This window comes from Maniola hyperantus, chromosome 11 (genome assembly GCF_902806685.2).
Source record: "Maniola hyperantus chromosome 11, iAphHyp1.2, whole genome shotgun sequence".
In the NCBI taxonomy this organism is placed as follows: domain Eukaryota; kingdom Metazoa; phylum Arthropoda; class Insecta; order Lepidoptera; family Nymphalidae; genus Maniola; species Maniola hyperantus.
The window spans coordinates 8597282-8614318 of NC_048546.1; the positions used below are offsets into that span (position 1 = coordinate 8597282).

At 35.8% G+C, this 17037-nt stretch overlaps 1 protein-coding gene across 1 annotated transcript; it reads left to right on the forward strand.

Moving 5' to 3' along the window:
* The first annotated feature begins 695 nt into the window (after window positions 1-695).
* Window positions 696-8228, forward strand: LOC117986312 (juvenile hormone-binding protein-like). Its single transcript, XM_034973143.2, has 5 exons — window positions 696-836; window positions 2101-2329; window positions 4333-4457; window positions 6337-6489; window positions 7865-8228. Exons 1-5 carry the CDS (start codon window positions 776-778, stop codon window positions 8020-8022), a joined length of 726 nt encoding a protein of 241 aa, XP_034829034.1. The 5' UTR covers window positions 696-775; the 3' UTR covers window positions 8023-8228.
* The last annotated feature ends 8809 nt before the right edge of the window (window positions 8229-17037 follow it).

Consider the following 17037-nt stretch of genomic DNA (forward strand, 5'->3'; position numbering starts at 1 on the left):
AAATCCCGTGGGAACTCATTGATTTCCCGGAATAAAAGGTAGCCTATGTCACTCTCCAGGTCTTTAACTATACATATGCAAAAAATCAGCGACGATCTGTTGACGTGATTGAAAGACAAACCAAGAAACCAATAAACTAACAAACCAACAAACAAACACACTTTCGCATTTATAATAACGTATTTTATAACGATACTAGCTGATGCCCGCGACTGCGTACGCGTTGATTTAGATATATATTTTTTAATCCCGTGGGAGCTCTTTGATTTCCCGGGATGAAAAGTAGCCTATGTCACCCTCCAGGTCTTTGAATATACCCATGCAAAAAATCACGTCGATCCGTTGCTCTGTTGCAACGTGATTGAAGGACAAACCAGCAAACCAACAAACAAACACACTTTCACATCCATACTAATATTATAAATGCGAAAGTGTGTCTGTCTGTCTGTCCGTCTGTCTGTCTGTCTGCTAGCTTTTCACGGCTCAACCGTTAGACCGATTTTGACAAAATTTGGTACAGAGATAGCTTGGATCCCGAGGAAGGACATAGGCTCTTTGCATGCAAAAAATCACGTCGATCTGTTGCTCCGTTGCGACGTGATTGAAGGACAAACCAACAAACAAACACACTTTCACATTTATTATGAGTACCTACTGATGGTTAGTACTGATTTGCACTGGAATAATCTTCCCGTATATAAACTTGTCGTGAACGGGGAGTTGTCATTTTAGTTTGGTCTTAGATGTCTCAGAAGACTGTTTGATTTGCTGCAATATGGTGTATTTGAGTGCAGTTTTATTACTTTTATATTCTACTTGTGTTTTTTCTGATGAAGGCGAGTACATATTTCTTTTATAGTTTATTATTTATTGAATATACTAAAGGGAGAAGCTGACAGGAAGAAAATATGACTATAAATATAAAAAAAGTTATGGATCGTTTCACAATCGTTTGCAAAAAACAAAGCTCCATATGATGATAAGGTATTTAAATATAGGATATTGTAGATTTATGGGACTATAAATTTAGTCGGCGCGCCTTTAATATTATGAAAAAACAAAATCCAACATCTCCCGCTACAATCCTAAGAAATAAATAGTAGGTTTCATCCAAATATTATGATGTTCTACAATTTATTCTAATTCGTAGTATCACCAAATAGTCCATTAAAAATCTCAATCGAAAATATTTTTATTTGATAAAATTAATATTAATAGGCAGTTTAGGTACTAGGTACCTAGTTTGTGAATTTCTAATAGGTACTAGACAATTTCATATTAATTTATATAAATAAATACCTATTTAAATTTTAAGTAGGTAAGTATTGAAAATGATAAATACAAGTCATCTGATCTTCCACTCAATCAATCTATCCTATATATCCTAGACCTAAAGGATCTTGACAGACAGACAGACAGGCAACGAAGTGATCATGGCTTCCTTTTTCTTTTTGAGGTACGGAACGGAACCTACCTAAAAAAAAGCTAATGAGGAGACATAATACGACATTATTATTCTCATAAATTCATTTACGATGCCAGCGAATCAAACAAATAAAAATAATAAATGTCATTGAAGTAGGTATTTAACTTACAAGGTAAAATAGTTAGGAATGCTTTAATTAACTAATGGCACGTTAAATAATGTTGATCACATACAATAATCTCAATTATCAATTACTTATTGTTTGCCATTATGTTGTTTTACACAAAACACAAACAAATATTTCATTATAAAAACATTTTTGTATGTTATTACTTGTTAGGTGCCTAGAGTTATTGAAAAATATTTCTTGGTAAGAATAATATGATAATGGATAATAATATAAAACGAAAAGCTGACTGATTGATTGACTGACTGACTGACTGATCTATCAACGCACAGCTCAAACTATTGATCGGGCTGAAATTTAGCATTCAGGGGGTAAAATAGGGGTTTGAATTTGTGCAGTCCACGCGGATGAAGTAGTGGGAATAAGCTAGTGTACCTAATGGGAATAAGCTAATAATAAGAATGAATGCTTCCTAAGCATCATTTAATAAGAAGTTACCTAAGACATAGTATTATATTATACTTAATTGAAATAAATTATCTTTCAGGTTCGTTGCTCACACCATGCAAAGTTGACGATACAGCATGCCTGAGTAAAACAACACAGCAATTTCTAGAGAAGACGTCCCACGGCATACCAGAATATGACATAAAAGCTATTGACCCTCTGATCATTAATTGCTTAGAAATCGTAATTAGCGATGATTTAAAAACCGTATTACACTACAAGAACCTCAACATAACGGGATTGAAGAATCAGCAGTTTTCGGATATGAAGTAAGTTTCTAATTGTAAGCAAAAGGATAATTTGATGAATAAATTTAGGTAAGACTAGATATAAGAAACTGCTAAACTAAGATTTTTATCTGCTAGATATAAATCTCATTCAACTGCATCCAAGGTCGTTCGGAAAGGAGGTCCTAAGCGAAGAAAACAAAATTACTTAACTGAACCAGTTACCTACCTACTGCTAATCGTAAAAATAATTGTGTACTTTATTACACAATCTACCTAAAAATTAGCTTTAGGTACATTAAAATTAAAACTCGTTATGTACGGTTATAAAGAGTTTAATATCAATTATAAAAATTATATCGTACCTATAGTACGCGACAGGTCTAGATGGCAATCGGGGTGGGGCCGCCCCACATACCCGCACGTCATTCGCACTATCCCGCACCGTGTTGGCGCGGGTGACGTGCGGGTGTACGTGACGTCCCCACCCCGGTTGCCATCTCGACCTGTAGCGTACCTACTACTCGTAAGTCGTACATTTCTTATTTTATCTAACGTGCCTACTTAATGATTCATCATCATCATCATTATCAACCGATAGACATTCACTGCTGGACTTCGGTCTCTCGTAGAGACTTCCACATGCTACAACGGCCTTCCGCCGCGAAACCAGCAGCTCCCTACGACTCATTTGGTGTCGTCTGTCCACCTAGTCTTCCAAAGCTGCGCTTCCCGGTTCGAGGTCACCATTCTAGCACCTTTTTAGGGTTCCGTAGTCCAAGTTCCTAAGTAGGGTGCACACACAGGTTAAGGAGTTATATCTGTTTTTCGAGGATTGTGACTACGGAACCCTACACTGCGCGTGGCCCGCCATGCACTTGGCCGGTTTTATAATTTTAATTACTGGGTATGATGGTAGACTCAATGATTATATTATCTATACCAATCTAAATATACAATAATTATAAAGCTGTGCTCAATGTATAATGCTGAAAACAGGCAATGATAAAACTTATTCGATCATTATTGAATGCTTGGTAGAAATCAATAAACATCAATGCGCGAATCATTATAGGTAATAAATCACCAATCGACGCTAATATATTATTTGAATTGAACATACTTGAATGAACAAGTCACACGAGGCAACAAAATCAACAAAACATACCTTTTTTTCCAGTTCGCATGCAGGCTTGTCAAGCTCATTCGTTGCCACTAGTCTGTACCTACCGTTAAGTTCCATATGATGGAACTATTGGTGGTTTTCACTAGTTCCATTTTAAAAGGAATCTGAAAATAATAGATTTAGTGTTAAATTTATTATCACTATGTTACACTTACGTGTGTACACATAAACTCACTTTTGCATAAAATCAGAAGTGATGTACGTGAAGTAGATAATATTTGAAGGGCAAAAATTATTTGAAAAATATGCAATGTCACATTTTAATTATTTTGAACTGGTGATACCATTGTATCGTACAAACTAGCTTATGCCCGCGTCTTCGTCCGCGTGGACTACACAAACTATAAACCCCTGTTTTACCCATTTAATTGAATTTTAAAAATCCTTTCTTAGCGGATGTCTACGTCATAATAGCTTTCTGCATGCCAAATTTCAGCCCGATCCAATCAGTAGTTTGAACTGTGTGTAGATCAGTCAGCCAGTCACTTTTTATATATTTAGATAATATGGTAGTACGAAACGCCAAAGCACATTTTGCAAAGTTAAAGTCGTACAGTGCAAAAATGGCAGTCGTACAGAAGGTAGGTAAATAAGCATTAGCAAGCGGCAAGCATGCATATTTTGTTCCTGAGTTTTCTGATAAGCAAGAAATGATTTTTTTTGTACCACACAATTAAAACAAATATATTTTATTTATAAATAAATATGCATTTTTTAATCTCAAGCTTTCATGTAGGTACTTACTTTTTTCAAGTATCAAAAGATTAATTTAGCTATAATTAACAGTTCATTATCTTTGTGACATTGCATGTTCTTCCCTTGTAAACTTCATTTCCATCATACATTTAATTTTGAACAGGATGGACACAAATGCAAAATCAGTAGTGTTGCAGACAAGAGCAGATCTGAATATAGTCGGAGATGTCACAGTAGAACTAGGAAAAATGCAGAAATCATTCTCAGGCACTTATACGCTTAAAGGAAGTAAGTAGTGATTTATTTAGTTCACGTTAGCCAACAATTATGACACATTAATTAAAAATTAAAAGTTTATCAAATGCGTTTATCACGAGCGACGATAAAATCAGTTTTAATAAAATAAAATAACAAAACAAATTACATAATCCACTACTAATTAGGTAGGCTCAATAGTGGCACAACAGGTATGTGGAGAATTATATCGAATGTATTCGTAAAATACGAACGTCCGACGTCTGACGACATCAGAAGTGGCTCTATTTGCTTTCGCCGCCGCGGTACGTTTAAACAATATCATCAAAGAAAAAGAACACTGAATTATATAAATGCATTGTTCTTTAAGACCATTAAGTCTTCATCCCCTTTCTACTTGCAGAAGCGTTCTCAGGTTGCTCTTCTTTGAGACAGACCAATGCGATCCTTTGTTGCACTGAAGGCTCTGAAGCTTTTCAATCCATCCTCCATATCCTTCGCAAAATAATTTGCAGTCTTTGCTGTGCGGCTATGGAATTCTCTTTCAGAGAATTCTGTTCGGCAATCCTTCTCTCAACACATTTAAAACTAGACTAAAGCAGTAGGTACTTCCTTTCGATTCAAGAATAAAATCATTAGTTTTTGGTATATCGATATTATTTATGTTACATATTTTATTTATTTTGTAGGTATACCTCATAGATTAATTATATGTCTCGCTCCGCATACCTACTTTATTTTGTATTGATTAATTTTATTATGTATAGCGTATTGTGTATGTGTATAAATCTCGGTACCTATTTAGCATTATTACTTCCCACATTTTAGGCCTGCTGAAAGAAATCTCTCTAGTATAGAACTGGCTGCATTTCCGCGCTAAACGGACAGGCTGATCCGTTGCGCAAAAATTAGCCATTCCTTCTGTCACCGTATGAGGCGCCGCGATTAATAATCGCGGTGAAATGTCTCGTAAAAATATTTTAGCACTAAGACTATATGGCCCCAGGGTCTCCACGGCAAACGGATCGAAAATGTAACTCTCGATAAGAGAGGCATTACTTGCGGCGCTTGCCGTTTTCAGCTATTTCTGCTGCGGCTCCCGGTCTTGATGCTGTCTCCCTGATATGACACGGGACCAAAGTGTCAACGGAAGCTGCGTCCCACATTAGCGCCCTCCCTTTTTAGCATATTTAATATAAACAATAATAAATATAACTACAATATTCGAGTAAGAACCACAGCTCAGCCTCGGTGTCCAATCCCGATGTATGCGATTAGTCTTATGTCTGGTGCGAGGATTTTGAATTATTTTGATCATTGTTGTTTATTACTTGTCAACGAAACAAGTCTGCTTAGGTAATGTTAATATTTCTCGCCGTCAAAATAATACTTATCCAGTTGTGTATTTTTAGATTACTTAACAGATAATCTCACGATATCATACATTTTCGGACTCACTTTAGAGTTCCGTACCTCAAAAGAAAAATGGAACCCTTACTTTGAGGATCACTTCGTTGTCTGTCTTTCAAGAAACCTATAGGGTACTTCCCGTTGACCTTTGGCAGGTAGGTAGGTCATTTAGCACATGTAAGGAGAAAAATCCGAAAACCGTGAATTAGTGGTTACATCACAAAAAAAATTAAAATATGTTCATGAACATAATATAGTTAATATTTTCAATTTTCAAAGTAAGGTGTTCAAACTTTATCATATGAAGGGGCTTTACCTGTATATTCAATAACAGATTTTTATTTACTTTTGTGCATAATAGTTTTTGATTTATCATACAAAATGATGAAAAAATACGACTGTAGTACGGAACCCTCGGTGCGCGAGTCTGACTCGCACTTCGCCGGTTTTTAAGATACTTTTGTTAGTTACATATTATAATTATTATTATTTCTGGTTTTAGCTGCATTGGGAACGTCCAGTTATGGCTATAGTTTCAGGACCGATGACAAAGGAGTAGAACATTATGAAGTTGGACCCGAAACAATTTCATGTCAAACTGTAAACGAGCCAGAAGTTACACTTGGACCAGAGCTCAGGCAAGCAATAGATCAAGGTAATTATTATTTTAAAAAAGTAGATACATAAAGGGTGTAACTCAGGGTGTGAACGCTAGAAAAAAACGAAGACAGGTACTGATGATTACTGGTATGATATCATAGAAAAACTTACCTTTTGAAAAACCTATATTTTTTTAAAGTTTGCGATATGTTGCAAATAAAAAACCTGACTGACGCTAGAGGTCAACAAACATTGCGTAAGTAGGCCACTTGGAGTCAATGCCGCATCGTAGGGGGCATTGACCCGAGTTTTGCACGCTATATATTGCAGATTTGAAAAATACTAAATCACTAAAATTACAAAATGAGGCAAATGGTTATTTTTATTGGATTGTGTTAGGGTAGTATAACATTAACGCTAAGTTTTTGCTATCATTTTGGTTCTGGTTACAGCCTGTATACTAATTTTACATACGAAGAATTACTATACTATTCTACCCAAGATAAAACTAAATTGTCAGGGCTGTTGGAAATTCAAATTCTTCAAATGCTTCTTGCCTTTGATAGTTAAAGTTCTAAAGAGGGCCTTCCTGGCTGGAATAGAGCCAGTATGTTCAACTTTCTAGTCTTTTGTAGGTACTTGTGCACTGACTTGTTGAATGTGTTTCTCTTCAACCTTTAAATTTTATTTTACACCAAATACCTATGAGCTCTATACTTCAATGCCATATAGGGAAAATACTTTCCTAGCTAGCTGCCCTGGCGAACTTCGTTCCGCCTAACAGTCGATAATTTTTTTTTAAATTTTTTCCCCTGTAAGAACCATCCTCGTACTTCAAGAAATATTATAAAAAAAGAATTAGCGAAATCGGTTCAGTTGTTTTCGAGATTTGCGATGAGCAACACATTTAGTGATTCATTTTTATATTATAGAGAAGACTAGCGACTCGCCCTGGGTTAGCATGAGAATAACTAGCAATGTGGTGTCAGACGTTAGTGTGGTTCTTTTTTCAAAGTCGTCTTGATTTCTTCCGACATCTTGAACGATAATAATTATCATCATAGTTCATCAAAAGTTTCATTAAATTAAATAAATAACACGAAACAATATTGAACTACCAGGTACATTGCACTTGAATTTATGGATGGATGGAAATTAAAAACCGCAATAAAATCCGTTGCGTAGTTTAAAATCTAACCCTCTAACAAATAAACCTGGAATAGCGGTGGAATAGTTATACTCTGTTTTGTCTTTCTCTGTCATCAGTAATTTGACATTTGAAGGCAAAAGACAAAACAGAGTATAACTATTCCACCGCTATTCCAGGTTTATTTCTTAGAGGGTAAGGGTACAGAGGGACAAACGGAGGAAAGCGACTTTGTTTCATACCTACTAGTAGAGAAATTTAATATGGATTTATGTGTTTACAGATGAGATACTGAAGGAAAAGAAAGAAAACTTCAAGAGAAAAGACTTGCATAAATCAGTTTTCTGCAAGATGGTAGAGAAAGCCTACGTGACTGTTGTCCATAATATTCGAGCGGCTGCAAAAGTTATGCCAAAAAGTGCATTCTTGGAAGGAGTTTAATACTTGAAGTTTTTGCGTTTACGTAACAAAAATAACTAAAATGATAATTTTAAAACTTAGGAAAAAATAATAGTTTATACGTAATTTTTTTTTTAAATGAAAATATTACAATAAAACTTAAAGCTAACATATAATATTAATAATATTACAATAAACGTAATAATTGAAGTCCAATTAAATAACACTAAGTACAGCTGACAATATTAGCTATTATGTATTATTATTTTATTCTGCCTTAGAATTTTGTAGTCATCACTACCTACTCACATCGTATTATGGTTATGTACTGAAATGGATTTTCAATGGAAATGGACATTCAATGCATTTACAACTTTATAACACGCGCATAGAACAAGCGGATAAATTCACAGGTTTGTGATCAAAATATAATATGCAAATACAACCTCCAAAATTACTACCTTTCAGCCATTATTTTACATTCTGCTAAAAAGGTAGTTTCTTTATTTAAAATACAAAATCCTGACACAGCCGGAACAAATAATATAAATTGTTTTGGTCCCCTCCTTGTTGAATTTGAATAAAAAAATTATGCATACGGTTAAAATTTTAGGTAAACAGTTGTGTAGAGGAATGTGGGTGGTAATGCATGCAAATAAGGGTCGTTATTGTGCGAAAATGGTTCAAAAGAGTTTTTATTTGAGACCGGCACTCAAATATGTATTTCACTGAACAAAATTGTTTTTTGGAGTATCCTGTTGGGAGTCTAACTTAAATTTACATTCTTGAATTAGCTGTTTCTGTACCTATCAGGTAACATACGTTAGCTATTCTGTGGGATACCTACCTGATATCTTAGGTAGGAGCTTTGAATTAACAAAATGTAACATTGCCGGCAAGATGTGCCTACACTACTATTCGAATTGGATAAGATCGTTATTCATCTACTTAAATATCCGCAAAAAGTGTACTTACACTGAATTTGCAGTTTTATAGAAAGCTTTTCTGTAGGTACCCTACGCAACACCAACTCTTAGGTTGGTTTAGGTACTTACTTGAATTCCCGTAACAAAATTTTCAGACATGTCTCTATCGAAATCTTTTACGTTTTATGTATAAATCTAATATTTAGTAATCTGTATTAGATTTATCTATCAGGAAATTCATCAATATTGATTTGGCCCAAAGATTAAGGAGTAGGTACAGTAAGTGTTTAATTTGTTATACTACTAATACTGTACTAATTGTATCTAACTACATAATATATCCGGGATGCAAGCTATCTCTGTACCGAATTTCGTCAAAATTTTCGCCGAATTTCGGGCTATGAAACGTAACAGACACCGACTTTGGCATTTTTAATATCAGTATGGATTAGATAACTATCGGACATACAAGGAGTTACAAAATACAAAAAAAAACAAGAAATTAAATATAAGCATTAATTTTTTTTTTTAACATTTGTTTTACCAATTAAAAACATCCGGCGAAGTGATTGACGATAGCAAAATATGTCAAAAGAAAGTGAAGCTAAATAATTAATCTAAGAATTTAATAAACTTAATCGAGTCAAGCCCAGTTCCGGCCTAGCATGCAGTTATACCTACTTATGGCTTACTTTAGGCTGTGCTTTAGGTTATTATAAGTAGGTACGATTTTAGGAAGCTACAGATTTATAAACCTATAAAGGTACTGCATATCGGTGAACATTTTGTCGTATTGGAAACCGAATTAATCTTAATAATAACTTAACTTGTACTGATTACTTAAGTGACACTTTTACAACCGTGATCTCTTCCATTCAATCTTGTCACGTCACATTGTTATCGGGCATATATTATTTTTCAACCGCACGAAAAATAAGTCACGATACCTATACCTACTGAAAACGGCGGTAATTAATCTGTCGAGATATCGAATAGCCGGTTTTTGTGTCAGGTTCGTTATTTATTATGTCCACGAAATATGGTTATTACTCTCCACCAAACTAATAACGTTAATCTTACAGAGTATTTCATGAAATTCATTTTTGGCAGCGGCATCCACCACGTGAATAACTTATGAGCGATTACGGAGCTAATGCAAGTCTATATAATTTGACCCCTGATTTAATGAAATTACGAGGCTTGTGCTAAAAGCTAATCTTATAATTTTAGAGCATTCAGAATAAAATAATGTTACGAAATCAAGTGTTAAGTTTCTTTAGGGTTCCCTAACTTATACTAAAACTGCTGTAGTAGGGTGTAGTAGATTGATAAGTAATGAATGACAAGAATGTAGTTTATTCATTGATTATAATTAATTCTTCTATTATTATTACTTAAAATTTCAAAAATCTTCTTCCAAAAATTATTCTTTGAAAAAAGGGTTGACTGTCACTGAGAATTTGTTTTGTGTGGCAATAAACAAGCTAGGAAACCGTCGTAACTTTATTTATTTTATTCTGAACGACACACAATAATTTCACATTCTTAAACTTATACCCTGCACCTATTTACTTAACTCTACATATAGGTACACATATGCATCGGAACTCAACTCTCAACGACTCTTAGGTACAGCACGGTTACCTTTTAATCTTCATGCTTCATAATAAAGAGGAATATTTCTAGGTATGGCCATTGTGCTTGACCTTATATTATTATCACAAACTTAGTTGTCTGTGTATTATGATGACTGTAGGTGTAGGTGAACGATGAAGTAGCCAAAAGTACACTGCGCTCTCGCTTGGAAGATACGATTGGATCTAAAGTTTAAACAAAAAAAAACCTAATTCCTAAGTTTAGAAACAGATTGGGGCAATATACTTAATTGGCAAAATCTGCTTCTAAATATTATTAGGAATCACTTAAAGCCAATTGATTTTTATTAATTTATAATAAAATCGCCTTTAGATTTTGCGCAAGAAATAATATAAGATGCGAGGTTTTTTTTCGTAATCTTTCTATACTTACTGTGATTTATTTTGAAGGGCAAAAGCTCGCGCACATTTTAGACAGGTCGCAGTGCAAAGGATTGCATAACAAAAATCCGCCGGCGGCGGCGGCGCGGGCGACCGCTTCTCAATACTTATGGTGATAGGCTTGTGCTTGACCTCGCCCGGTCTCACTTGATGAATGATGACAATACATATACGTCCCGAGTTGAAACACAAGTTAAATGTGCTCTTGACTTCATTATGGTTACTTAAATATATGTAGGTAGGTATTATAGAGGAGACGTCTACCGACATCAAGACGATGATCGGTCACAATTAGTATTTGAGACCCAGTTTCCACTGGTGTCCCGGCAGCATATCACTCTCAGAAAATGTCAATAAAACCACCACCTTGTTGCGACGCGGCAACAGCACGACAGGACCAAGAAACTTCTGTTGCAGTGGAACAGTAGCAGCTCCTAGAACTTTGATAAAAGGAACTACTCGTAGGTATATTATAAAAACATGGCCCACTGCGAAGCTGCTGCTGCAGCATTACCGTTGGGATATTAGATTCAAGGCTGAAACAAACAATCGTCGCGCATTGCGTGTTTCAGTGTAGTCCTGCCGCGACGCGTTAGAGTAGCAACGACAGCAACCTATAGGACAGCAACCTACAGGATAGCAACCTATAGGTAGGAAATACCTATTCCAGCCAATTGATATCGTACAGATTGAGAGCCGTGATAGCCTAGTGGTTACAATGTCCGCCTCCTATGGGGAGCTTGGGGGTTCGATCCCAGGCACGCACCCATAACTTTTCGGAGTTATGTGCTTTTTAAGAAATTAAATATCACTCACTTACGGTGAAGGAAAACATCGTGAGGAAACCTGCATGCCTGAGAGTTCTCCATAATGTTCTCAAAGGTGTGTGAAGTCTGCCAATCCGCACTTGGCCAGCGTGGTAGACTATGGCCAAAACACTTCTCATATTGAGAGGAAACCCGTGCTCTGTAGTGAGCCAGCTATGGGTTGAGCGTGATGATGATGATCATGATGATATCGTTTAATCAGATAACGTTGCAGTTTGTTCGATTCCAACAATAAGAATAGTTTTAGTGAAAGACTCATTTGAACGAAATATCAAGGCCTCCAGTCACGTTCAAATTATTTCCCATCTTCATCATCAAAATTGATCTATCAAATCATATTATTAAGACGTGCTAATAGTGTATGATTTCGTTTGGAATCAAAGATTGGGTAATTAATTAAAGTGTTGATCTGATGCAAAATAGATGACGCTGTCGACTTCGTCCGCGTGGATTTAGTTTTTTTTATCCCATGTGAACTTTGATTTTCTGGGATAAAATTAGCTTATCTCGTCTCCAGGAAGTAAGATATCTCTGTACCAAATAGATGATACCCACGACCTTATCGACTTTTAAGTATGTATTTAGGTTTTTGAAGAATCCCGTTGGAACTCTTTGTTTTCTGGAACAAAAAGTAGCCTTCCTTCCCTGGGATGCAACGTACGCATATAACTTGCGAAAGACTGCACCAAATTGCTTATTTCTTTTTTGTTATGTTTATAATTATTGTCAAGGCAAGGTTTGTATGAAACAAAAATGTTAGAAAATCCACATTTGTTAGGAAAATACACGATTGTTAGAAAATACCGCGGGATGCGGACGAAGTCACGGGCAACAGCTATTTTATAATATAAAGTATTATGGATAGTTAGAAACCATAGGTATCCATACCTAATGTGCCTGCCTATCTTTGAAGTTTAGTTTAGTTTAGTTTAGTTGAAAGACTTCAACGTCAACTGAAACTTTCATAAAATCTCAGGAATTACTTACCAAGTATTACTTTATTTTTCTATAGGAACACTCGTGAAGCAATTCAGGTGCCGTTCCTCAAAGCTTTCACAACCCTTATAACTCCCAAATTCTAATTTGGAGCGGATATTTTTTCCTTATCGCAATAATTTCCTAGAGCTAACCTTGCTCGTTATTGAAATATCAAGTTATGAAAATGATATTTCGCAGAAAGAAAATGGGAGCACAAAAACAGGCCTAATACGGGCGTGTTTGCATCGACTACTATATGCATGAGTGAGTTATTATAACACTTGGTATCAGTGTCTATGACGGTATGAATAATTTATGGCGTTTATAATAATAATTAATTTACTTAAATCGTTTTAGTAATAAAGTTTTATTGGAATCATCGCTGGACTGTAGTGCAAAGACGTGCCGCCAAGCGATTTAGCGTTCCAGTACGATGCCGCGTAGAAACCGATAAGGGGTATGGGTTTACTGCAACTGCCATACCCCCTCGCGTACCGAGGGTTCCGTACTACAGTCATATTTTTTCGACATTTTTCACGATAAATCAAAAACTATTATGCATAAAAATAAATAATAATCTGTTGTAGAATGAACAGGTAAAGCACTTTAATATGATACCCCACACAGTATAGTTATCTTACTTCGAAAATTGAAAATACTAATTATTATTTGTTCATGAACACATTTTATTTTAATTTTTTGTGATGTAACCACAAATTCACGGTTTTCGGATTTATTCCTTTATGTGTGTCATAAGACCAACCTACCTACCAAATTTCATGATTCTAGGTCAACTGGAAGTACCCTATAGGTTTTCTTGACAGACACGACGGACATACATACGTATCCTATAAGGGTTCCTTTTGTCCTTTAGAGGTACGGAAACCTAAAAAGTTATCTATCTGTTGCGGATATTTAAATCTGAATGTCGCATCAATCACCTGAGCCCTAAGCCTAACTGATGTCGGATCACACCCATCAACTACATTTTTATTATGATTTTTTATTGGCGGCAGATTTGCGCTTGAGTGCAATCTACCCTGATGATATTATTTATATCAGTGAATACCTCCGTAAGGTTATGACCCTTTTATCGACAGTGATGCCTACCTGTTTAAAACTAACTCACTAGGGACAGTCATATTATAATCTCTACCTCACAGCAAAAAAGGTATATATTCTTAACTCTGCGCTTTACTCTTATAACTAATCAGGTAGAGCGCAGAATTAGGAATACAACAAATTAGACATGTGTCCGCTATAGCTTAACTTAACTGAAAACCGCTGCCGAGCCTATAGCGTACTGGCAACACACACAACTGGCAACTGACAATGCATTGTTTGGTTTTTTGGTAACTAGAAACGCAATAATTATGCCTTCTCTTTCTTTCTTTCACTGAAAGCTTAGAAGGAGCGGTTATTGGCTACCGGCTTAGTAACTAAGAACTTGATAAACCAAAGCCGACCTTATCTCTATTACGCTAAGGCTTAACTGTACAAGTACTTGTCCATTACACTTCGATCTATCAATCTTAATACAGTTAGCCTTAGAGTAATAGAGATAAGGTCCTCTTTGGTTTATCAATCTTCGTGAAATGTTTTTGGTTAACTGGACTGTGGCAAACTATTCCTGCAGGCTTCCACTATAGTTTGACCTATGTCAATGATTGTTATAATTAAACTTTGCTGCTATGAACTTAAGGTTGTGATTACTTCACGATATTTATGAAAGTAAAATTGGTTTTATTTTAGTGAATATGCGCGCGCTAGCTATACAGACGGTATTGATACGGCAGCTAGCTTAGTTACTACAACGGAAACCGCTGCGCGTTGCGCACCTCTGATACCGATATTCGGCAACGGTTATCAATATCGGTATTGAAACTAAATAACTGTTGGATAACCGTTGCCAGAAATAGCCAATAACGCCCATCTTTACAACAAATTGATTCTAGAGCAGGTTATCGTTTAAAATTGGCTTTGATGGTACGGGCGATTACGCACTGCATCCGATCCGAATCCGTGAAAATACGTTCCGAACTAGATAGTCATAGAACTATTTGTATGGTAGCTCCGACTTCCGTCATCCGAGCTCTCTCCGACATCCGTCAAAATATCTCGGATGTGCCTCGGATTCAAATCGGACATATTACGTAGATACGTCTAAAATGTCAACTGAATAGCTAAAAAAGATTTCGATCAGAGATCGGATTAGTGTGTAAAGTCGGATGAGTGCTATACCGCAGGGGTAACAAACTAGACTCCTGGGTTAGGAGGTTACAAGAACAGCGCCATTATAATATCGTAAGTCGGAACTACCAAAGTAGGTACCAAGGTATTCGTTGCCTACAAGAAAACACGTGCAAAGAATGTCACGAGAGAGTTCAACGCTAATTTTTAGATTCCGTAGTGAAACAAGGAACTCTTATAGTTTCTTCTTTTATTTGATTTTTGTGAAATGAAATAACCGTTCGTTTGCATTGCAACTTCGCAGACCTCCGGTTTTCTATCAGAATTTTCTTTATTGTTTCCCGCTTTATTTAAATAGAATAAAGGGAGATTAAGACTAGGAGTAGGTAACGACTGTTCTTCTAGGAAACGACATAATAACCGATTGCCGCATTTTTCTCGGCTTTATTTTTCTTTATGGGAAATTAATTTCAGTGACACATTTTAATTACATCAAAGACAAACTCGTAGAATGGCATCCATTTGCCTGTGCCCTTGGCATATTAAGTATACGTAGGTGGTGAAGATAATTTAGATGCCATCGTATAACTAATGGTTTGTTACATCCATATTCTTTATATATTATAAAATTAACAAATTTAGCGATGACTGTACCATTGCAACACAATTGGGTACCTACTATTTTCTTGATAAATCTCAAAAATTTGTACAGACCTATCCTTTATTTCTTACTAGATGAAGCTCGCATCGCGGACGAACCGCGATCTCCAGTATGCAAGCTATTCCTGATCCAAATAGGTACAGCCGAACGAAACAGTCAGTGGTCTGTTAGTAATAAACACAAATTGTCACGTAAGCGTCCAACATTATGACAACTACCTATCGAATGAATCTCAAATCGCAATTATTACTGTAATATATACCTACGTACTTTCATCATTAATAAAAAACCCATGCTGATTGCTCTACAAAAATACCTAATTGTCCCGCATTAAAAGCTGCTCTTTTGAAACAAATTACGAACTTGCCCCTTTGTAGATTACAACGTATATATATACCATATAGTAGGTAAGTATTGCAACGATTTTGAAAGTTGATTGTACCTACCTACCGAGAAGTAGCCAGCAAGAAATTACAAAGTTAATTAAGTACCTACTATGTACTATTATTTTAATGATAATGATTATTCCACATTTTAGTTTACGGAGGACTGATTTAATGTAAGCGTTTCATCTTTTTTTTTAGCAATTCGAACCATGTTATTCAGTCCAAATGAAAAGTTTTAAGGAAAGCATTAATCAGAATTAAGGGATAACAGTAATGCAACGGGTGAACCGTTGAACATATCAGATTTCAATCCGTCCTGACCTTTTTACCCGGGACCCGATTACTAAGACTCTACTGTCCATCCGTTTGTCCATCCATCCGTCCGTCCGTCTATCCGTCCGTCAGCGGGCTGTATCTTAATTACTACTTGCCTGAAATAAAAGGAGTCCTTATTTCTGAATCTTCAGCCCTGACCTTGGCTTCCGAAGAATAAATCTAGATGCGACAATGTAGTTAAGAAAATTATACCAAACCAAAACAAATAAAAGACTCGTATCTAAACTAACATCATCAATTATGACTTGTAATGAAACGATGAAAAATAGGAAAAATGTAGCAGTTCATTTTGTAACTTCCGTTACTTTGATTATTTTTACAACTGGTATTAGGGAATAGTGAAACACGCCCATACCTGAATTACAAGCAATAGGCTCATTACAAGGACCGGTTTTCAGCGTTCCTTACTTATGTTCCTAGATTAATAATAATCAGTAGGTACCATTATTATAAATCCAAAAGTGTGTTTGTTTGTTGGTTTGTCTTTCAATCACGTCGCAACGGTGCAACGGATTGACGTGATTTTTTGCATGGGCATAGATAAAGACCTGGAGAATGACAAAGGCTACTTTTATCCCGGAAAATCAAAGAGTTCCCACGAGATTTTAAAAACCTAATTCCACGCGGATGAAGTCGCGGGCATCAGCTAGTGAAGAATAATTTAGATTAGAAAATTTTAGTATTGGCATACTGTTGTAAGGTCAATCATATTAAGTA